At 41.8% G+C, this 23,949-nt stretch overlaps 1 protein-coding gene across 3 annotated transcripts; it reads left to right on the forward strand.

Moving 5' to 3' along the window:
* Positions 1-215: 215 nt before the first annotated feature.
* On the forward strand, positions 216-23,014 carry PRPS1 (phosphoribosyl pyrophosphate synthetase 1). Of its 3 annotated transcripts, none has more exons than XM_015127930.3 (7): positions 216-436; positions 10,986-11,169; positions 12,932-13,030; positions 14,422-14,546; positions 17,230-17,403; positions 19,652-19,811; positions 21,933-23,014. In XM_015127930.3, the coding sequence occupies exons 2-7, from the start codon at positions 11,065-11,067 to the stop codon at positions 22,023-22,025; spliced, it is 756 nt and encodes a 251-aa protein (XP_014983416.1). In that variant the 5' UTR covers positions 216-436; positions 10,986-11,064; the 3' UTR covers positions 22,026-23,014.
* Positions 23,015-23,949: the final 935 nt, after the last annotated feature.

Raw genomic sequence — 23,949 nt, forward strand, 5'->3', positions numbered from 1 at the left:
CCAACGTCTCCTGTGCCCGACCGCCTAGCTACAAGGGGCCGGGCTATGGGTTAGACTCGTCCCCGTTCATGCTCTTCAGCCAATACCTGAGAGAATCAGAAGGAGGCAGAGCTACAGTGAGGACCAAACCCCGCCCTTCGCTCCCTCTTAGCTAATCGTTGCCAGCTGGGTGTGGACTTCGCTGCTGACCCCACCTCCGCCGCTCTGGGTAATTTAGAGCCGCGCGCCGGGCGGGAATGTAAGATGGCGGAGTAGCAACGCAAAGCGTTTAGTATTGAGTCTCTGGCCGACTTCGGTTCCCGTCTCTGCAGCATCCGTGATCGCTTAGCGGAGTGCTTGGGGTAGTTGGCCAGGATGCCGAATATCAAAATCTTCAGCGGCAGCTCCCACCAGGATTTATCTCAGAAAATTGCTGACCGCCTGGGCCTGGAGCTAGGTAAGGTGGTGACGAAGAAATTCAGCAACCAGGAGACCTGGTAAGGACCAAGTTGGGACCCCTACTAGACCTCACCTGCACAGGCGGCGGAGGACAGGAGGGATGGGGTCGCCGCTTGAACTCAGACTGGGGGAGGAGGGAGAGGGTGCAGCTCTGTGACTAGCGTACCCCACGGGCTGTTTCCGTTATTTTACCTCTCGCGCGAGGGTCACGTTCATTCTTACCATGCCGTGGGGTGGAGTCAAAAGATGGAGCGTGAGGCGAAGCTTCTGCATTTGAGGGCAAGGGCTGGGGGACCCAATAGATAGTGGCTGCATAGAGCGACGAGAGGGGATCGACGCTTAGGCAGGGCGGTAGGGACACGTGGCTTGGCTTTGCTGTTGAGCCACCCAGGCTGGACAGGGTTGCTTCAGCTCTTGGACTAGCTTGCATTTAGAGAGCCTACCTGCGTACTGAGCTCTCCTGGTCTTTCTTCTCCTAGAGTCCAAGAAGCAGCTTTTTAATTCGAAATGGTGTTGGTCTGTTCGGCTTGGTGTTGAGAGAAACTGACATTATGTACTGCAGGCGCCAAAATTATTACGACTTCCCTTAGATCAGCAAGCGTTGGCTTTTCTCATCTTATGAATCATCCACCTGAGTAATCGGAGCCATAAATATACTTGATTGGTTAAAGTGATGCGTTGACTCTGCATCCTTGATAGCCAGCATCTCAGCTTGAGCCATCCAGAAAATCTTGGAAACCTCAATTCTGGAATCTTTGACCTTCCCCAGTGCAGCTAGTGGTACAGATAATGCAAAAGCGTATTTTTCAGTAACCGAGTCCATCCTGAACTTGGCTACTTCTTAAGCTCTGTGTAGGGAATTTAGGAAGCAATTTTATACCTGAATGTTAAAGATAATTGAGGACAGCTAATGTAGTGGAAGACCAGGATTGGACAGTGCATTGCATCTTGCATTTTTTCCATTGCCTTGCCAGTAAAACTTGCTTCCTTCCCTGACTTACACCCTCTACCGGCACCATGGGACTGTTTTAGAGATAACTTGGTTACCTGATTATTTCAGTGCCCCCTCCACCTAAGTGTGGGATCTTTAGTTTCTGATAGGTATAATTTGTATTTTGTTGTTACCCTATCGATTAAATCAGGGCTCTGCCCACAATCTTACAGATCTGTTAAGGGGAAAGTTTTCACCTAATAATCGGATAAGAATATTTCGAATATTTTTTTCCTAAATGCTTTTGCTGACTTTTTTGCTTTCTTTGTACTGATTTCCAAGTGTAACTCCCCTTATCTCTTTTAGACCCAGCTGATAAAGTAATGTCATCGATAATGGACAGCTTCTTCCCGAATTATTGTGCTACTGATTGTGATGCAAATGATAGTGTAAACATTGCCATCTGTAACCAGGCAATACCTTAGTCAACAGAGGCTTACAAACTGCTGTCTTTAGATTTTTCCAAACCATTATGGCTCATGGGCCTTAATAAAGAATACAAAACAGGACTAGACTTTGTGATTGGCAATATAGTTAGGGGACAATAATGTTTTTCATTTAGAGGTTTTCTTTGGCCCCTGTGGATATTTAATCCTTTTCCTATGTGTCTAGGAAAAATGTGAAGGCTTGAAAGCTTTATTTTCTCCTTGTGTTAATCCTTCTGCCCTCTGCATAATGCAGTGCCCCAGAACCTGAAGATATATTGGGAGAGGAGAGGGGGAGGACAACTTAGTTTTTGACTGATTGATTTCTATTAAGTCCAACATGGATAATTGCTGACCGGTTAGATTTCCTTGTTTTTGGCTTTATCATTAACTTCTTGGTTCCTAGATATTCTGAAATCTTCATTGAACATAATCACAATTTTTTTTTTTATGGAGTTCCCCCCATCTTTGTTTTTCCTACACTGAAGAAATGGTAACTGCTTCCTATAACTGCTCCCCCAGGTGACTCTTAGTTGATGCTTTCTTGAGCAGAGTAGCTTTTCTTCTAACATAAGGATCATCCTTGGCTGTCCGGTTATTTAGGAAACACACACACACACACACAGAGGGGGTGGGTGTTAAAAGTGCTGAAATCAGAAAACTTGGATCTGAATCCTTAACCTTTCTTTGCCCCAGTAATCTGTAAAGTAGTACCTACCCATACAGTTATTATGAGGATTGAATGAGCTAGGAGTAAAGTTCTTAGGATCTTGTCCAAAACATAAGTATAACAATAAATGTTGACAAGAAGGGGTGGTGATGGTATTGCAGAAAATGTGGAAAATGTAGAACACAGAAGGGAGAAGATATGCCTCTTAATTTCACCACCTGACATAAATGTCACATTATCATTTCTGACTCCCCAGATATTTGTGTAAGATACACTTTTTCAAGAATGTTTAATACATTTATAGCTCTCTTCACTTAATATATTTTGAACAGTTTCTCCCTTTAATACTTAGTATATATGATTTTCTTTTTTTTATTATTAAATATTTTAATTTATTTTTTAGAGATGAGGTCTCACTATGTTGCCCAGGCTGGAGTCCAATAGCTACTCATAGGCACAATCATAGCACACTGCATGCGCAAACTCCCAGGCTCAAGTGATCTGCCTGCCTCTGCCTCTCAAGTAGTTGAGAATAGAGGCACGTACCACTGAGGTGGGCTAGTTTATGTTATTTTAAATAGCTATATAGTCTTACCTTATGATTATGCCATAGTTTTATATAACCAAATTCTTTTTTTTTTTTTTTGAGACGGAGTCTCGCACTGTCACCCGGGCTGGAGTGCAATGGCGTGATCTCGGGGGTCACTGCAACCTCTGCCTCCCAGGTTCAAGCAGTTCTCCTGCCTCAGCCCCAACGAGTACCTGGGATTACAGGCACCTGCCACCATGCCCGTCTAATTTTTCGTATTTTTAGTAGAAACAGGGTTTCACTATATTGGCCAGGCTGGTCTTGAACTCCTGACCTCGTGATCCGCCCGCCTCGGCCTCCCAAAGTGCTGGGATTACAGGCGTGAGCCACCGCACCCAGCTTATATAACCAAATTCTTACTGGACATTTCTAGTTTTTGATCTAATGCTTTTATATGAAAATCCATGAACATAAATCTTTGACCATTTCTGATTATTTCCTTAAAATAAATCCCTAGGAAGGTAATTATTAGGTTAAAGGGTAGATACCATTTTTCAGGCTTTTGATACCTATTGCCAGATTACTCCCCAGAAAAGTTGAACCAATGTGTCTCGTCAGCAATAATACAATATTAACAATATTTATGTATTTATTTTTTGAGATGAGTTTCACTCTTGTTGACCAGGAGTGCAGTGGTGCGATCTCAGCTCACTGCAACCTCTGCCACTCAGGTTCAAGCAGTTCTTCTGCCTCAGCCTCCTGAATAGCTGGAATTACAGGCATGCGCCACCACACCCGGCTAATATTTTGTAGTTTTAGTAGAGACGGGGTTTCACCATGTTGGCCAGGCTGGTTTCAAACTCCTGACCTCAGGTGATTCCCCTACCTCGGCCTCCCAAAGTGCTGGGATTATAGGCATGAGCTACCGCACCCAGCCATAATATTTAATGTATAGTGAATGCCTAACATGTGCTAGTTTCCCTGCTAAGCATTTAGTATACATTGTGTTTAATCCCCTTAAAACTGTTATGAGGAATAACTCTTACTATCCCTATTTTACAGAGAAGGGAACTACAGTAAGATGCAGAGTAACTTGCCCAGCTCTGGGTATTATTGTTCTTTTAAATTGTTGCTGACAAGATCTCTCACCTGGCTTTAAAAAAAACTTTTAGATATTCTAAAATTTTGACTCTATTTTCTTCAATATTTGTAAATAACTTTGGTTTATTTGGTTATTCTGTACTAGCTGAGAGGAGGAAGACTTGAACTTTGGTTGCCTGGGGTTTTCCTGAGAGCTGTATTTTCTGGTTGTGGTTAGTTCATCCCATGTATTTTGCACTTGCCAGTATCTCCATAATCTAAATTCTTCAGATTTTCTTAAGAATACTATCCACCTTGTAGATTCACTTTGGGTGTTTCTTGACATTCCATGTCAATTGGATACACTTATGCCTGACCTTAAAGGAAAGGGAAAAGAGAAGCTAGTTTTCTCACTTATTGGACAGACATAGCCAGTCTTCTGGCCTCACCAAAACAGCTGAGAGAATGATTGGCCCAAAGCCATTTGGAGAACACTCCATTAACTAGAGGGAGAGAACAAGGAGTATTACTCTCTAAATTGCTGAACTAGGGTTTTCCACTTAATAGATTATGTTAGGACCAAACAGGTTTTAGGCACAAGTGTTCTTCTCAATCACTGCCATAACTTACAAGAAACCATAAGAATAAGGTTAAGATTTTTAGAGGACTTCTTGAACCAAGCTGTATAATCGGAGTGCAATTCATGGACTCTTTAAGACTTTGTCAAACAAAGTCTGTATGTTATAGTGCTACTATAGGGAAAGATTGGTCTTAATAAGTGAAATTAGAATTATACACAGTAAAACAAGGCAGTATCACGTAGTTTACTTGCACCACCTTATTTTATTTATGTATTTTCTTTCTAAGCTTCTCTATTTTTGTTTTGTTTTTGTAAGATCTTTTCAAAAGCACCACATTTTTTAAACAGTTAAATAACCTTTTCAAGTTATTAGATACATGCCTTATAACAAGTATCCTTCTATGCGGAAGGTAGCTTTTAATTTTAAAAAGTTTGGCTTTGAGAAATAGCTGAGCTGTTGGTTGATTATTAAGTGATATAATAACAAAAATGGTACTAGCGATTGTGTTGGGTGGTGAGCTGATAAGTGATTTTTATTTATTTTATATTTTTTGTTTGATAGGTGATTTATAAAAAAATATTATTCAAGCCTTATGTGATGTTAGAATATGTATATTTTAAAAATAATCACCTTGTCTGGGTGCGGCGGCTCACACCTGCAATTCCAGCACTTTGGTAGGCCGAGGCAGGCGGATCACCTGAGGTCAGGAGTTTGAGACCAGCCTGGCCAATGTGGCGAAACCCTGTCTCTACTAAAAATACAAAACTTAGCCGGGTGTGGTGGCACACACCTGTAGTCCCAGCTACTTGGGAGACTGAGGCAGGAGAATCGCTTGAACCCGGGAGGCAGAGGTTGCAGTGAGCAGAGATCACACCATTGCACTCCAGCCTGGGTGACAGAGTGAGATTCCGTCTCAAAAAAATCAATAAATAAATAAAATAATAATCTCTACTAAAGCTATATATTAGATGCCCTTTGATGTTTTAATTAGCAGTGATAATTTAATTTTTAAATAATATCTCACCTGCTTTCAAGAAAGGATTTGAAGTATGTTTGATAATCACAAGTACAAACTGTTTGTTAAGGTAGGTATCAGAAGCCTTACAGAACCATGGACTACAGTAATTGTGGCAGCAATTTGGCATAAAACAATTACTAAAGTTTAGTGTTACTTTTTATTTTATTTATTTATTTATTTATTTGAGACGGAGTCTGGAGCGTCTCCCAGGCTGGAGTGCAGTGGCGCGATCTTGGCTCACTGCAAGCCCTGCCTCTTGGGTTCACGCCATTCTCCTGCCTCAGCCTCCCAAGTAGCTGAGACTACAGGTGCCCGCCACCACGCCCGGCAAATTTTTTTTTTTTTTTTTTTTTTTTTTTAAGTAGAGACGGGGTTTCACCGTGTTAACCAGGATGGTCGTGTTAACCAGGATGGTCTCGATCTCCTGACCTCAGGTGATCTGCCCGTCTCCGCCTCCCAAAGTGCTGGAATTACAGGCATGAGCTACCCTGCCCCTCCTAGTGTTACTTTTTTTAAATTGTATCCCTTGGCTTCCTGACAGCCAGAGGGTTAAAGGCATATGCAATGGATTATGTGGTTTTTATTTTCATAAAGTTATTTAGAAATTTCCAGGCACAAAATCCTAAGAATTTTATGGGTGAGACCTCTAAATAGTGATATCGAGTAACATCATGCACAATATAGCAATTTTGTGGGTATTTTTTATATTGACTGATAGTTGAGGCATTTGTAAAGGGAGATAAGCCGCTGTGGTCTAAGAATGTTGTTTTCTGGTCTTACTTGATAATGATAAAGGTTTAAAAACATAGCGGAATAGCTTGTCCCTTATACTGTCTAATATCAATTGTCAAACTACGTTTGTTCATTTCTTCTCCAACTTTTAATCAAACATCCTGACTCTGGCAAGTGAATGTCTGAAGCACAGATGGTATTCTGTGTTCTTGACTGAAACAAGAGCCATAAGCTTCTGATACATGTTTAGAAATCAGTATGCCTGCCTGACTTTTATTTTCCTCCAGGGAAATGGATATTTTGGTCAAGGAGCTGGTATATGGAGAATGAATGCGAGCAGGATTAAAATTTTCTGAGGTTTTTTTTTTTTTTTTTTTTTTTTGAGACAGGTTCTCACTCTATCACCCAGGCTGGAATACAGTGGCATTATCATGGCTCCTAACTCCTGGGCTGAAGCAATCCTCTCACCTCAGTCTCCCCAGTAGCTGCAATCACAGGCACTTGCCACCATGCCTGACTAATTTTTAAGTTGTTTTGTAGAGAGGAGGTCTCTTTATGTTGCCCAGGCTGGCCTCAAACTCTTGGGCTCAAGTGATCCTCCTGTGTCTGCCTCCCAACCACAGAGTTGTTCAACATAAAACATAAAAGTGATTCTTTCAGCTTGACATCTCTCAAAGGGCAGAGCTAGTAGTAAAGAAAGATCTGGGCCAGGCACGGTGGTTTACACCTGTAATCCCAGCACTTTGGGAGGCCAAGGCAGGCAGATCACGAGGTCAAGAGATCGAGACCATCCTGGCCAACATGGTGAAACCCCGTCTCTACTGAAAATACAAAAAATTAGCTGGGTGCGGTGGCGTGCGCCTGTAGTCCCAGCTACTCAGGAGGCTGAGGCAGGAGAATCACTTGAACCCAGGAGGTGGAGGTTGCAGTGAGCCAAGATCGTGCCACTGCACTCCAACCTGGCAACAGAGCGAGACTCTGTCTCAAAAAAAATAAGACCTGAAAAAGTCCCAAAAGTCCCTTGAAATGACCACTGCCTGTTTTTTTTGTTTTGTTTGAGACGGAGTCCCGCTCTGTCACCCAGGCTGGAGTGCAGTGGCTTCATCTTCGCATACTGTAACCTCCACCTCCCAGGTTCAAGCAATTCTCCTGCCTCAGTAGCTCAGTCCCCCGAGTAGCTGGGACTACAGATGCACATCCCCACGCCTAATTTTTGTGTGTTTTGGTAGAGACAGGGTTTTGCCATGTTGCCAAGGTTGGTCTTGAAATTGGGAGCTCAGGCAGTCTGCCTGCCTTGGCCTCCCAAAGTGCTGGGATTACAGGCATGAGCTACTGCGTCCAGTCTTAAAAAAGGTTTATCCTGAACTAGTGCATTTTCTTTTTTGTTCTGGCTGCCAGGAATCTCAGCTTCCCTGTTTTTAATGGGTTTCTAGTTTGATTTTTTTTTTTTCACTTGCTTTTATTTTTCTTGCTTTACAATATAAACTAACCCCATTTGTCTTTTCTTGCTTTTGAGATGAGGGTCTTCCTGTGTTGTCCAGGCTAGACTTGAACTCCTGGGCTCAAGCAATCCTCCTGCTTCAGCCTCCTGAGCAGCTGGGATTACAGGCGTGTGCCACCACTCCCAGCTCCCTTTCATCTTGGGTTAGAAAGGAATAAATAAATAATTATCTCCTACGTCAGCTTCTTCTGGCAATAGAATTGCCTCTGCCAGTTTTCATATAAGTCCCTTTTGGAATTCTCCTTGATGTTTTGTTTGGGGAGAGAAGGGTGGGTAAAAGTGATCGTGACAGAAATAGGACAGTAGGTGGTTCCTGAAGCCACACAGAAGATAGTGCTTAGAGTGAGATAGAAGTATGGATCTTTTATTTTTTTATTATTATTATTATTTTTTTTGAGATGGAGTCTCGCTCTGTCTCCCAGGCTGGAGTGCAGTGGTGCGATCTCGGCTCACTGCAAGCTCCGCCTCCCGGGTTCACGCCATTCTCCTGCCTCAGCCTCCCGAGTAGCTGGGACTACAGGCGCCCGCCACCGCGCCTGGCTAATTTTTTGTATTTTTAGTAGAGACGGGGTTTCACCGTGTTAGCCAGAATGGTCTCGATCTCCTGACCTCGTGATCCACCCTTCTCAGCCTCCCAAAGTGCTGGGATTACAGGCGTGAGCCACCGCGCCTGGCAGATCTTTTATTTAATAACTCTATTGCCTTTTGATTTGAACTGAAGTTTTTCTCTTGTTCAGTAGGTATTGTCAGCCATTCTGATCTACTTGTCTATATACACACATACTCCCCTACCTCACCTAGAGGATTAATTGGGAATATAGTGTTGTTTGAGGTATCACTAAAGTGATTTTTAAAATTTTTTAAATTATTTTCTTTTTTTTCAAACCTGGTGAACAGGAAGAGGTGATTTTTTTTTCTAGATGATAGGTTTTTCTTGGTAGAGACCCAAATATGGGTATTGAAACTTTTGTGGTAAAATATAGCCCTACTTCATACTTAGAGTAAATCCCTATAGAGTTACTTAGTAATTGAACCAGAGTACAGTTAACACAGAATGACGGCAAGGACCACATTTTATTCACCATTGTTTCCCTAGCACCTAGTACAGTGATGAGCATATGAACATTTAGTATTTACTGGGTAAATTGCCAATACGGTAGAGGTGGTACTGTCTTCTGTTAAAGTGTTATTATAGAACGGTAGTGATTCACTCCTTATGATATTTCTACTGTTTTTTTTTTTTTTTTGGCTTTTTGTGGACTCTGTAACAGTAACAGGTGATGCATCAAATTTTATATACATCACATGTACCTATATGAAATGAGATACAGGCCACCTGCTAAAATTGTGGTCCAGTTATTTGTAAGTACTTTAGACTAACATGTGCCAACCATTTCATGAATCTTTTTCATGTATGTCACATGGTAACAGTAGAAAATATTACCATAGAAAATGATAACATTTGTATAGTACACTGGAGTAAACTAAGGCAGTGAACTGCTTCTGGTATAGAGGCTCCTTCAGAGGATCTCCTGAAGCCTGGGTGATCAATATCCACATGTAGCTGTAACTATTCACAGCATACTAGTAGGGAAGCTGTTCTTCTTATACCTTATTTTCTATTGAAGTATAGTAAAGTCTTCCCTCAGTATCCACAGGGGATTGGTCCCAAGACCAAATCTGCAGATATGAAATAGTGTAATATATATACCTTCGCCTCCTGGGTTCAAGCAGTTTTCCTGCCTCAGCCTCCTGAGTAGCTGGGACTACAGGCACCTGCCACCACACCCAGCTAATTTTTTTTTTTTTTTTTTTTTTTTTTTGAGACGGAGTCTCACTCTATTGCCCAGGCTGGAGTGCAGTGGCGTGATCTCGGCTCACCACAACCTCTGCCTCCCGGGTTCAAGTGATTCTCCTGTCTCAGCCTCCCTGGTAGCTGGGACTATAGGCACGTGCCACCATGCACAGCTAATTTTTATGCTTTTAGTATAGACGGGGTTTCACTATGTTGGCCAGGCTGGTCTTAAACTCCTGACCTCAGGTGATCCACCCGTCTTGGCCTCCTAAAGTGCTGGGATTACAGGTGTGACCCACCACACCCGGACTGATTTTTGTATTTTTAGTAGAAATGGGGTTTCACCATGTTGACCAGGCTGGTCTTGAACTCCTGACCTCAGGTGATCCACCCACCTCAGCCTCCCAAAGTGCTGGGATTATAGGTATGAGCCATCGCGCCTGGCCGTATGAAATAATCTATGCACATGTTCCCTTATACTTTATTTTTATTTATTTATTTTTTGTAGAGATGGGGTCTCACTGTATTGCCCAGGCTGGTTTCGAACTCCTGGGCTCAAATGATCCTCCTTTTACCCTGTCCCGCCCTCCCCAAAGTGCTGAGCCATGATGCCAGGCCCTCCCATATATTTTATTTTATTTTGTTTCATTTTATTTTATTTTATTTTATTTTATTTTATTTTAGACATAGAGTCTCACTCTGTCACCCAAGCTGGAGTGCAGTGGTATGATCTCAGCTCACTGCAACCTCTGCCTCCTGAGTTCCAGCGATTCTCATTCCTCAGCCTCCCGAGTAGCTGGGACTACAGGCACCTGCCACCATGCCCGGCTAATTTTTGTTTTTTTTAGTAGAGATACATGGTTTTGCCATGTTGGCCAGGCTGGTCTCGAACTCCTGACTTCAAGTGATCCACCTACCTTGGCCTCCCAAAGTGCTGGGATTATAGGCATGAGCCACTGTGCCCAGCCCCGCCATATACTTTAAATCATCTCTAGATTACTTATAATACTTAATACAATATAAATACTATGTAAATACTTGTTATACTGTATTTAGAAAATAGTGACAAAAAATCTGTACATGTTCAATACAGGTGCAATTTTTTTTCCAAATATTTTGAATCCACACTTGGTTGAATCCATAGATGTGGACCCTATGGATATGGAGGTCTGACAATACAGTGGTTTAAAATCTATTTCATGTTGTCCTTCTTTCCTCATTGTAGTGTGGAAATTGGTGAAAGTGTACGTGGAGAGGATGTCTACATCGTTCAGAGTGGTTGTGGTGAAATCAATGACAATTTAATGGAGCTTTTGATCATGATTAATGCCTGCAAGATTGCTTCAGCCAGCCGGGTTACTGCAGTCATCCCATGCTTCCCTTATGCCCGGCAGGATAAGAAAGATAAGGTAGGAGCAGAATCTTTTTTTTTTTTTTTTTTTTTTTTTTTTTGAGACAGAGTCTCACTCTGCCGCCCAGGCTGGAGTCCAGTGGCGTGATCTTGGCTCACTGCAAGCTCCGCCTCCCGGGTTCACGCCATTCTCCTGCCTCAGCCTCCCGAGTAGCTGGGACTACAGGCGCCCGCCACCTCGCCCGGCTAGTTTTTTTGTATTTTTTAGTAGAGACGGGGTTTCACCGTGTCAGCCAGGATGGTCTCGATCTCCTGACCTCGTGATCCGCCCGTCTCGGCCTCCCAAAGTGCTGGGATTACAGGCTTGAGCCCCTGCACCCGGCCTGGAGCAGAATCTTATTTTTTGAGCAGAGGAAGCAGGAGCACTTGCCCCAGATCACAAATAAATTCCAAAATTATCAAATATATATTTAGGGGGAATTTTAAAAATCACCTTTTCTTAGGTATTACCCTATCTTCAAAACAATAGAAATATAATTGGTTTGTATAAAGCAACACATTTGTAGTCTGTGTTTTATTACAGTGATACATATATAACTTTCAGTTAGCTCACTGGTATTTTTAATTGTATCAGTAAGACTAAGCACCAACTCCTCTGGAGTACTGGAGTATACTTTAAAATTATGGTAGATCCTTTCAAAGTGTAAGATTGGGATCCTAGTTGTGACCTCTTCATAAAACTTGAAGTCTGTTACATGAATACTTGATCTGATAGACAGATAGATAGATAGATAGATAGATAGATAGATAGATAGATAGATAAACTATATATATATCTTACTTTATCTGGTATATTAGAGGATAAGGCATATACATAAAACTTTGCAAGTCTATTGTAATTAATGCCCAATTTTACATACAATGCCTCGAAGAAGGTCAGATATTTTTATTCCAACAGAGTATAAAGTAAAGGGCATGGGCCGGGCGCAGTGGCTCATGCCTGTAATCCTAGCACTTTGGGAGGCCGAGGCAGGAGGAGTGCCTGAGCTCAGGAGTTTCAAGACCAGCATGGGCAACACTGTGAAATCCCGTCTCTACTAAAATACAAAAGAAATTAGCCGGGCGTGGCGCTGTGCGCCTGTAGTCCCAGCTACTTGGGAGGCAGAGGCAGGAGAATTGTTTGAACCCGGGAGGCGGAGGTTGCAGTGAGCTGAGATGATGCCATTGCACTCCAGCCTGGGCGATAGAGTACAACTGTCTCTACAAAAAAAAAAAAAAGTAAAGGGCATGGACTTTGCTATTTTACAGTGCGGCAAGTATGTTTTATTTGAGGAGTTCATAGTTGTTGGAAAGTTGACCACCAGATGAGTAAGTAGTGATGTAATTTACAAAGGAAACTATAATATCTATTCTGTGATGTATCTTCAAACCCTGACATGTTAGGTGTTAAAGGTTTACATATGTATGTGTTGAAAGAGATTTTAATAAAATTATTTTTTAAAGTCTGCCTAGTTTGAATAATTGAGCATTGGAAACACTTGAATAGGATGAAAATGTGTATATTAAATTAAGAAAATAAAAGTTAGGAAGGTATTTTCTTTATTGATAAGTGTATCCTGATTTGGAAAAGTGATGTTCCACTTAATATTTGTTCTGAATTATGATCCACTTAAAGTCAATGGCCATGTCTCCTTCTATGAATTTCTGGGTACCATAGTGCCTTTAACATAGTAGGTACACAATAAATACTTTCTTGAGCAAATGAATTGTTTTTCAAATTGGCTTTTTGGTTTTTCTTTTCTTTCCTCCCCTCCATTTAGAGCCGGGCACCAATCTCAGCCAAGCTTGTTGCAAATATGCTATCTGTAGCAGGTGCAGATCATATTATCACCATGGACCTACATGCTTCTCAAATTCAGGTATCAGTGGAAGCTAAATATTGGTGTTTGAAAGGTGGGAGGAAAAGACTGATGATGGTGAAGACCACAGAGAAGCCAAAAATTATGCCCAAGTACATCTGAAATAAACTAGATGTTAACAACATTTTAAATGTGTTCACCTTAAGCATACTTCATGATCTTAGTCATTTCAGGTGGTTAGATAGGGAGGCAGTCTAGTTTTATGGCAAGAGCATAGGCTTTGGGATCAGAACTACTTTGAATAAAGGCTCTGGTATTTACTAGCTTTGTAAGCTTGGGAAGGTTACTTAATTTCTCTGAACATATACTTTTTCATTATTGTGAGTATAAAACATTAAATTCATATTATAATGCCTGGCCCATGACAGGTACTCATAGATAGGAGCTGTTATTGTTAATTATTATCATTCTTATTCCCCTTTAATATTCATGGAGTGCAGTGGCATCATCTTGGCTCACTGCAACCTCTGCCTCCTCGGTTCAAGTGGTTCTCCTGCCTCAGCCTCCCAGGTAGCTGGGATTACAGGCACCCGACACCAGGCCCAGCTAACTTTTTTGTACTTTTAGTAGAGATGAGGTTTCACCATGTTGGCCAGGCTGGTCTCGAACTCCTGACCTCAAGTGATCTGCCCACCACAGCCTCCCAAAGTGCTGTGATTACAGGCATGAGCCACTGTGCCTGGCCTCATGGTCTTAAATTTAGAGCCACAGATATTGGAGCCTGCTTTCCAGCATAAACCCAAAGTAAGGGGGGTGGAATACCACCTTTATTTTATATTTTTTCAAAGATATTTTTCAAATCATCATTTCAAGCTTATGGGAATTCAATGAGGTACATTGGATAGGGACTGTATTCCTTTTATGAAAAGGAATGACTTAATTGAGAAATACAACTAATTTGTATCACCTGGAATTAGAACACAGCTCTCCTGATTTCTAATTATTCATTGTGACCATTTATTATAAGTAGCTTCCATTAAGTTTATATACCATAGCATCTCTAACTGGTTTATCCATTAGCTTTTACTCCTTAACGAATCAGTCCAACATTTAGTGGCATAAAGCAGTATTTACTAATTCACTGAGTCTGCATGTTGACTTGGCAGTTCTTAATGGTTTTTTCTGGACTTAGCCATTCTTTACAAAGGCTCACTTACGTTCCTATGTTCAGTTGTGGGTTGACTAAGGGCTGACTTTGTTGATCTTGGCTGGGATCTCTCACATAGCCCAGATTCAGGGAGGCTTTTATAATCTACCACACTGGACCTGCCTTCCCATCGGTTTGAATGTTGCAGTAAGACATTCCCTGAGCGAGTTACTACTTTGTGTTTGCCACTTATAAATGGAAGAGAAGTAAAGTGAAGCAAAACTGATCCAGCTTCTTTCTACAGGGCTTTTTTGATATCCCAGTAGACAATTTGTATGCAGAGCCGGCTGTCCTAAAGTGGATAAGGGAGAATATCTCTGAGTGGAGGAACTGCACTATTGTCTCACCTGATGCTGGTGGAGCTAAGAGGTATGGTTGAAATTAGTATTGTTCCCAATGTACTGGGAAAATCTTTCAGATGGTTGTGTCACAAAGTGATGTTTTTCTATCCAAGTGGCAGTTTTTAAGTATTTTTGAATGGATATAAGTAGCTAGCACATGGGTTGAATATAGTTTTACCCTCTCCTCTTTTACTGTCCTGAGTTACTACTTGGAAGACAAGACAGAAAAGGGGTCCTAAATCATCATATTATGGACTTGACTATAACTTATGAGTAACTTGGCACTACAGAGCTAGCAATACAGCTATAAACCTTTTGGGAAGGGTAGAAAATGTGGTTTTCTAATGAATAGCAGCTGCTATTGAACCACGTATTGGTGGACAAATTCGCTTTTACACTCCGCTTACAATGCTGTTGGTTAGATCATTTTGATCCTTGGGATTAAAATATTAAGCAGGAAGGAAAGTAAAGCGTGATATTTTTATTTAAAGCCAAGATCTTAACATTTTAAACAAACTGATTGCCAGGGATTGCCAGTTACAGTGCTTTGCAGCTCACATGGTGCAGAGTAAGAGCTCTTGATTTCCTTAGTGGATTACTCGTTAGTAATGCATTCAAAAGTGTGACACATGTTCTTCTTCTTGTGGAAATAGAGTGAAAAGCTACAAAACACAGATGATTAGGAAGAGCTAATTCAGAACTTTCTGAAAGCCATTCAAATCTTCAATGACTGTTTCTCAACAACCTCTTTTATTTCAGTAACTTCAACAGAACCGATAAGCTGAGAACTTGAGTTCTGTTATCCAGCCAGATATATGGCTTGGTGAGTCCCATGTAATTGCTAGTTACCATCTGTAAAGCTAGAGACAGCCTAAGAAACATCCCCACAGCTAGTAGTTGTCATATTTAATTTGTTGGTCATTATTTTCATATCTTTCTATGGGACTTAGAAAATAGTCACATTTGAAATAGGCAGGATTTTCTTTCCAAAGGTGGGTATAGGAAAACTGCCTTTAGTAGACAACTTATTGCTACCTGATTTGTTTTTTTCATTATCATTGTCTTACAGTGATGGAGTATTTTCCAATTGGGTGTCTATCACTTCAGTCTTGGCAGGGTTTGGGGAGTAGGTAGAGATTCCTGTGTGATTTTCATTTGTACAGTAGTTCTCTCGTGAAAAGGTGTAGAGAGTTACTTTTTCTAGCCCTTTTGATGCTTTGTTGGTCACTGAATTTGTTGACCTTTGAGTATGTTTGGTTTGGGATACTTGAACTAATTGATCATGAATTTGCCTTGGATAAGTAATCATTCCAAGCAAATTGGTTACCATTAATGTTATGTGCTTATGCAGTAGTAGTGGAGAGTACAGGGTATGGTTGGTTTAGATCAAGGTACAAACGTTACCTAGATTATGGTTCAAACCTTATTATGTGGTCACAGGTTCTCACTTATCCAGCAAAAACTCATGTGACCATAGTCACAAGAGAAACAGGACAAAATGCTATAGTTTGTTCAGTTCTACATTAAAAAACAGGACAAATCCCCAAGCATGGGCTGCTTCACACATGACAGAGATGGCACAGTGGAGCACGGACAGGCATGCCACTGGGCAGCTCACTGTCATTTACACTGAATAGATTTTTGTTTGAATTATGTGGTACTTTGTCAAAAGACAAATTTTTCTTCTATCCCACCTTCTAGTCTGGTTTATTTTCTCTTGTAATAAGAAAAATAAGAATTCTCTTTGATTAGAAGATACTTTGGACCGAATGATGAGATGTCCAGCTTGTCTGGGTAATTGGTATAACTTTCTGTCTAGCAATTGTAAAAGAAACTCCCAAGCTTGGTGTCCAGGTACAGTTGACGGTGACAGTTGATGGATGTTTTGTGAACAGCACTGAGGGAAGTGATGAGGACACAGTCATTGGAACAGGCTGGATGCTGCTCCTCTCCTGCCAGTCAGGTTCTCTTCTCAACACATCCCCAGTCACGGGTCTTCCATGATGGGAATTGGGACAGTCTGTGTACTCCTGGCATTATTTAATTCTTTCCTCATTCCTTCTACTGCCAATCCATTAAATAAACATGCGTGTCTTAGCGTTATACTGCTTCCCAGGACTGGTGAGGGTGTCTGTCCTCTACCCAGAATGAATACTCATCTAAGTTTGATCAGTACATTCATAAGCTTCTGTTGAGATATGGAGGCATTGGTTTATAAAACCCAGTTTGTGGTATTTGCCTATGAGAAGTCAATGATAGTTGCTTGCTTTCTTCCAGCCCTGGGAACTATTGGTTTCATGGAGTATTCTCCTCCCCAAAACAAGCTCATTCTTTAGTCCATTTTTTTTTTTTTTTTTTTTTTTTTTTTGAGACGGAGTCTCGCTTTGTTGCGTAGGCTGGAGTACAGTGGTGCTATCTCAGCTCACTGCAAGCTCCACCTCCCGGGTTCATGCCATTCTCCTGCCTCAGCCTCCTGAGTATCTGGGAGTACAGGTGCCCGCCACCATGCCCAGCTAATTTTTTGTATTTTTAGTAGAGATGGGGTGTCACTGTGTTAGCCAGGATGGTCTTGATCTCCTGACCTTGTGATCCACCCACCTCGGCCTCCCAAAGTGCTGGGATTACAGGCGTGAGCCACCGCACCAGCCTCTTTAGTCCATTTCTTTTGTCTTAGAAGCCACACATACATATGAACACCCTCTGTTTTGCAGAGTGACCTCCATTGCAGACAGGCTGAATGTGGACTTTGCCTTGATTCACAAAGAGCGGAAGAAGGCCAATGAAGTGGACCGCATGGTGCTTGTGGGAGATGTGAAGGATCGGGTGGCCATCCTTGTGGATGATATGGCTGACACTTGTGGCACAATCTGCCATGCAGCTGACAAGTAAGTGTGGATTGATGGGGCTGGTAGTTAGAAGGAAAAAGCTAGCAATTGCTGTCTGAATGTCTTCAGCCTGCTGATTCCTTTTGGAACCAAATTGAGGGGATAAGTAACTTTGGGAGATTTTTTATCACCCAAGGCTTAGATTATAATACATAGAAATTGTTGAGTACTCTTATTTTTTTTTCAGATTTTCTTAGTTTTTTTTTTTGAATTTATGTTGTACTAAGCTATATATAACAAAATTTGCCATTTAACTATTTTAAGTGTACAGTTCAATGACATTAACTATATTCACAATGTTAGACAACCATCGCCTGATTACCAAAGTTTTTTGATCACCCTGAGTATTCTACATGCGATTGCTTTTTGTTTTAATGAATTAAAGTAAAAATCCTGAGCAGACAGGCATGTGTGCTCGTATTTATATTTTACTTAAGCTGGAACCCTTGGTCTTACTTCTCGACTGTTTTACCGGCTGCTACTTTTGTTCATATTACTTCTTTTTTTCACTCTAATCCTGTGACAGGTTAATGTTTATGTTACTTGTCATCTCTTGCCTGCACTGTTCTAAACTGCCTCCCCACTCTGTTCTCCATTGCCAGACACCATTCTCTCACCTCCTCACTCCATCTATCCACGCTTGCTAATCTTCTTGCAACTGAGGTTTGATCCCATCACTCTTTAATATTTTAAGTGGCCCCTCATTACTTACAATCCAAGCCACTATGAGTAGCATTGTTTCTTAGAATGGTATTTTTACTTTTATTTTTATTTTGAGACATGGTCTTACTCTGTTACCCAGGCTAGAGTGTAGTAGTACAATTATGGCTCACTGCAGTCTTGAAATCTTAGGCTCAAGAAATCTTCCTGTCTCAGATTCCTGAGTAGTTGGGACTACAGGCACGTGCCACCACACCTGGGTAATTATTTATTATTATTATTTTTTGTAGAGACGGAGTCCCACTATGTTGCCCAGGCTGTCCTTGAACTCCTGGGCTCAAGCAGTTCTCCCACCTCAGCCTCCCAAAGTGCTGGGATTTCAGCTGTGAGCCACAGCACCCAGCCCTGAGAAGGGTTTTTTTAAACTTTCTTGTATCTGTGCCTTGCACAGTGCCTGGCACATAATAAGGTGCTAAAAACAAAATTGGGGTGCTGAATGATTCTTGGTTTGGGATCCTGGAGTAAACATTCATAAAACCCATTTCATCCTTGTGCAAGTAAGGGAATACTAGTTGCTATAACAGATCAACTCCCTAACATGATAGTTTCCTTTTTGTCCATGGCACACTCCAATGCAAGTGTTCTTGTTGGACTCATTTTTTCTAAGCAATAGTTAGGAACTCTTTCAATCTTTGGTGCTGTATCTTTAACATGGGGCTTCTAAGATTACCTTGGAAGACATTTCAATTTTGGCCAGCCAGAAAAGGAAAAGGACACAGAGGATTACCCCTGGAAGATTTTTGTAAGTCCAACCAAAAACTGGTGTACACTGTGTCTGCCCACATTTTAACAGCCAGAATTAAGCCACATGGCCACACTGAACTATATGAGGGAGGCTGGGAAATGTAGTTCAGCTGTGTGCCCAGAAAGAAGAGGAAGTAGATTTTGTTGAATGCAGCAGTCTGTGCCAGAGTCCTTCTACACTAATTCAGACCCATTCAGATAAGTTCTTAGTGCAGTTCTTTCTTGATATGGACTGAATTGTGTCCTCCCCAAATTCATGTATGTTGAGGCCTAACCCCAATGTGATGGTATTTGGAGTTACCTGAGGGGCACATATTTAGGATTAGATGAGGTCACTAGGGCAGAGCCCTTACAATGGGATGAATGCCCTTACAAGAAGAGAATACTGGAGAACTGGCCAGCATTTCCCCATGCGCACACGTGCTCGTGCACACACACACTCACACAAAGAGGTCATCTGAGCACACAGCAAGGTGGTGGCCACCTACAAGCCAAGAGAAAAGGCCTCAGCATGAAACCTACTTTGTCTGCACCTTGATCTTGGACTTTAAGCCTCCAGAACTATGAAAAATTTGTTTCTGTTATTTAAGCCACCCATTCTATGGTATTTTCTTTTCCTTAAAATTTTTTTCCCCTAACCCACTGTGCCTTATAATATTTTTTTTATTTTTTATTTTTTTCATATGGTATTTTGTTATAGAAGCCTAAGCAGGCTAATATACTCCTCTCTGACTAAAATTCTGCAATGACAAGTAAGATGAATCCAACTTTTTTTTCCCTCTAGACTTCTCTCAGCTGGAGCCACCAGAGTTTATGCCATCTTGACTCATGGAATTTTCTCCGGTCCGGCTATTTCTCGCATCAACAACGCATGCTTTGAGGCAGTAGTAGTCACCAATACCATACCTCAGGAGGACAAGATGAAGCATTGCTCCAAAATACAGGTGAGGATGAGATTTGTGCAAAACAAGACTTTTCTAAGTGTTTAGGTCTCTAGATTCTGAAGATATCTTTCTTTGATCTGAAGGATTTAGTCTTGTCATCAGAATTTGTGATCTAAAAGTTAAAAATCACCTGTTTCTTCCCCCCACCCTTTTTTTTTCTTTTCAAACTGCCAAGCCTTGGGAAAATCACCTGTTTAAAAGTTTAAATTGCTAGACCTCAGAATCTTTGGAAGATGGAGCCTAAGATTCTACATTTTAACAGGCTCTCCCAGTGATTCTGATGCAAATTAAAGTTTTCAAGTTCATACTTTACAGTATGTGTTTGTCCAACTCTTAACTATCGGCCCCTGTAGATATAACGTGAAACCTTTAAACTAATTATACGCTTCTGCCAACTTTAGTGTTTCTCAGTGTGCTCTGGACCTAAGGTTCTTATTAAAATGATGTAGATTCCTTTGCTCCATCTAAGACCTATAAAACCAGAGGTCCTGGAACCAGTATTTTAAAGTAATTCCCCAAGTAATTGTTAGACACTAAAGTTTGAGTGCTCTTGCACTAAAAGAACAAGGCCTTGCCTAATTAAAAATGTTTACATTAATCTATGAGCTTTTTGAAATTAATATGTGTAATTGGAGGATTATCGTCATTCTTTTTATTTTTTCTTTTTGAGAAGGGATCTTGCTCTGTTGCCCAGGCTGGAGTGCAGTGGCGCAATCAAAGCTCACTACAGCCGCAACTTCGTAGGCTCAGGCAGTCATCCCGTCTCAGCCTCCCAAGTAGCTGGGATCACAGGCATGTACCACCATGCCCAGCTAATTTTTTTGATATTATGTGTAGAGACGGGGTCTCCCTATGTTGCCCAGGCTGGTCTCAAACTCCTAGCCTCAAGCTATCCTCCTGTGTCAGCCTCCCAAAGTGCTGAGATTACAGGTGATTTTTTTTTTTTTTTTTTTTGAGACGGCGTTTTTTGTGATGGAGCTCTCGTTGCCCAGGCTGGAGTGCAATGGCGCGATCTCGGCTCACTGCAACCTCTGCCTCCTGGGTTCAAGCGAGTCTCCTGCCTCAGCCTCCCGAGTAGCTGGGATTACAGGCATGCGCCACCATGCCCGACTAATTTTGTATTTTTAGTAGAGATGGGGTTTCTCCATGTTGCTTAGGCTGGTCTCGAACTCCTGACCTCAGGTGATCCGTCCACCTCGGCCTCCCAAAGTGCTGGGATTATAGGCATGAGCCACCGTGCCCAGCCTATTCATAAGGATTTTAAAATGCGAACCCACCACCATTTTTTTTTAGACAGGGTCTCACTCTGTTGCCTAAGCTGGAGTGCAGTGGCCTGATCTTGACTCACTGCAGCCTCAAACTCCCAGGCTCAAGCGATCCTCCTACCTTAGCCTCCCAAGCAGCTGGGACTACAGGCATACACCACCACCACACCTGGCTAATTTTTGTTTTATTGTAGAGACAGAGTTTCACCATGTTGCCCATGCTGGTCTCAACTCCTGGGTTCAAGTGATCCTCCCACCTTGGCCTCCCAAAGTGCTGTGATTACAGGTGTGAGCCACAATGCCCAGCCATTTTGATGAACCAGAGTCAGCGTTTTTTCTCCATTAGCATTTTGACTCTTTCCTAAGTGGCTATCTGTTTTGTTTTGTTGTTTTGAGACAGTCTCGCTCTGTCACTCAGGCTGGAGTGCAGTGGCACAATCTTGGCTCACCGCAACCTCCACCTCCCGGGTTCAAGCAATTCTCATGCCTCAGCCTCCCGAGTAGCTGGGATTATAGGCGTACACCACCATGCTTGGTTAATTTTTGTATTTTTAGTAGAGATGGGGTTTCATCATGTTGGCCAGGCTGGTCTCCAACTCCTGGCCTCAAGTGATCTGCCCACCTTGGCCTCCCAAAGTGCCAGGATTAACAGGTGTGAGCAACTGTGCCCAGCCCTAAGTGGCTATCTAAAAAATGTTATGAAGAATAGCTGAGTGCAGCTTCATGACAGGGAAACAGCACAGTGTTGTAGTTTTAAGAGGAAGGGCACTTGCTTGGCTGCTCATCAGTGTCTGCAAATTGGCCAGTCATCTCTGACCATATGATATTAACCTGATTTCCTTTCCTGCCTTTCTAGGTGATTGACATCTCTATGATCCTTGCAGAAGCCATCAGGAGAACTCACAATGGAGAATCCGTTTCTTACCTATTCAGCCATGTCCCTTTATAATAGAGTAACTTCTGAGGCTTTTTGAGAATAAAATCCACCCCACCCCTTGTTTCCCCTTGGTATTTGATGACAAATTCAGCAGAAGACCCGACTTGCTCCAGTGTAGCTTTCTACATCCCACATCAGGTATATTAGAGCTTGTCCGAATTGGGGAAAGACGGATTGAGATTAACTGCTGGGACTTCCTACCTGCATTATCTCATTCTGGCTTCCTTGATAATTCTGTGAGCCTTGCAGCTTTAACTGTAGCTCAGCTGCTGCAAGATTTCAGACTTTTGAGGATGTTTTGTGAGGGTGTTTGACTGTAATTGGAGAAGCTTAGACTACTTTGCATGTAAATGCTTCAGTGTTTTCTTTGTTGAGAACAACTAGCAACAAAAGCAACCCTTGTGTGACCAGTTCTCCCCAAGGTCTATGCTAAATTATAGCAAGAGCCCTGGGCAACCCCAAACCTAGTTCTGGTAGCTGAGCATCCTGTAAGGCAGGAGCAGACAGCTCGGCTTGAGCAGACATTGGGTGGGGGGTGGGGGGTGGTTGAGGGGGGAGGCAGCACAGTGCAGCAAATGTTTCTTGGGAGGAAGAAGCCTGATCCATCGCCATCTGCTTGACTATGTAGCTTGGAGTCTCCTTTGTACCTATCCCTTTCGATTTGGCTTTACCTTCATCTATCTTGATCCTTTCCTGGCCACATATCCTCTTGGGCCCAAATGAACATTGTACCATAGTCTTCTGGAAAGCAAACATGCTTCCTGCTATGTAATTGCTAACATTTACATTAGATGATGTGTTGTAGTTTGATCTTCCTTAGCCTACTGCCGCTGAGTTAGTAGGTTTTAGGTGGTATTGTAGTGCCTTTTGATTAATTTAAGTATTTAATTTTCATCTTCATTTGGATCTATTTGGCCTCTCAAATGAACTGAGATTCCTGTTAAAGATTGATGTTATTGTCTCTTGTAGAGGAAACTAATAAAGTGTGTGTACCTGTGTGATTTAGGGTCTGTATCATAATCTATACTGATCTCTCTGCTGAAAGTTTGGTTTAGATAGATGTCTCACTGTCCAATGATAGCTCTTATTTGTTTCCAAACCACATTAGCTTCATTGTTAAGGCAAGAGAAGACATTGGCAGCAGATTTATTCAACTGTAAGACTAAGATGTCTGGAGTTTACTGAGAATGTGATAGGGTGTAATTCTGTGCAGTATACCTAAATTATAGCATGTATAATGTCTGCTGGATTTCTAGTTCTTATTCCTGAAGATCCAAATTAGGTATTTTCTTATGGGAGGAGAGTTTCTGTGATTTATTCATTTTGAACTAATTTTGCCAAATGTGATCATTTCCCTCCATTCATCAGTAATTGACATATGTTTGGCATTTACTTTCTTTCTTTCTTTTTTTCTTTCTTTTTTTTTTCTTTTTTTTGAGATAGAGTTTCGCTCTTGCCCAGGCTGGAGTGCAATGGCACAATCTTGGCTCACTGCAACCTCCGCCTCCCGGGTTCAAGCAATTCTCCTGCCTCAGCCTCCTGAGTAGCTGGAATTTACAGGCATGTGCCACCACGCCCACCTAATTTTATATTTTTAGTAGACATGGGGTTTCTCCATGTTGTTCAGGCTGGTCTTGAACTCCTGACTTCAGGTGATCTGCCAGCCTCAGCCTCCCAAAGTGCTGGGATTACAGGCATGAGCCACCGTGCCCGGCTGGGCATTTACTTTCATCCCTTCTAAATAAGAACTATTTTGAGAAGGTAAATGTACAAAATTTAAGGATGAATTATTGTGCATTCCAAAATTTTGAGTTTCTTTTTTTTTTCTTTCTTTCTCTTTTCTTTTTTTCTTTCCTTTCTTTTCTTTTCCTTTCTTTTACTTTTCTTTCTTTCCTTCCTTCCTTCCTTCCTTCCTTCCTTCCTTCCTTCCTTCCTT

This window comes from Macaca mulatta, chromosome X (assembly GCF_049350105.2).
Source record: "Macaca mulatta isolate MMU2019108-1 chromosome X, T2T-MMU8v2.0, whole genome shotgun sequence".
NCBI classification, from domain to species: domain Eukaryota; kingdom Metazoa; phylum Chordata; class Mammalia; order Primates; family Cercopithecidae; genus Macaca; species Macaca mulatta.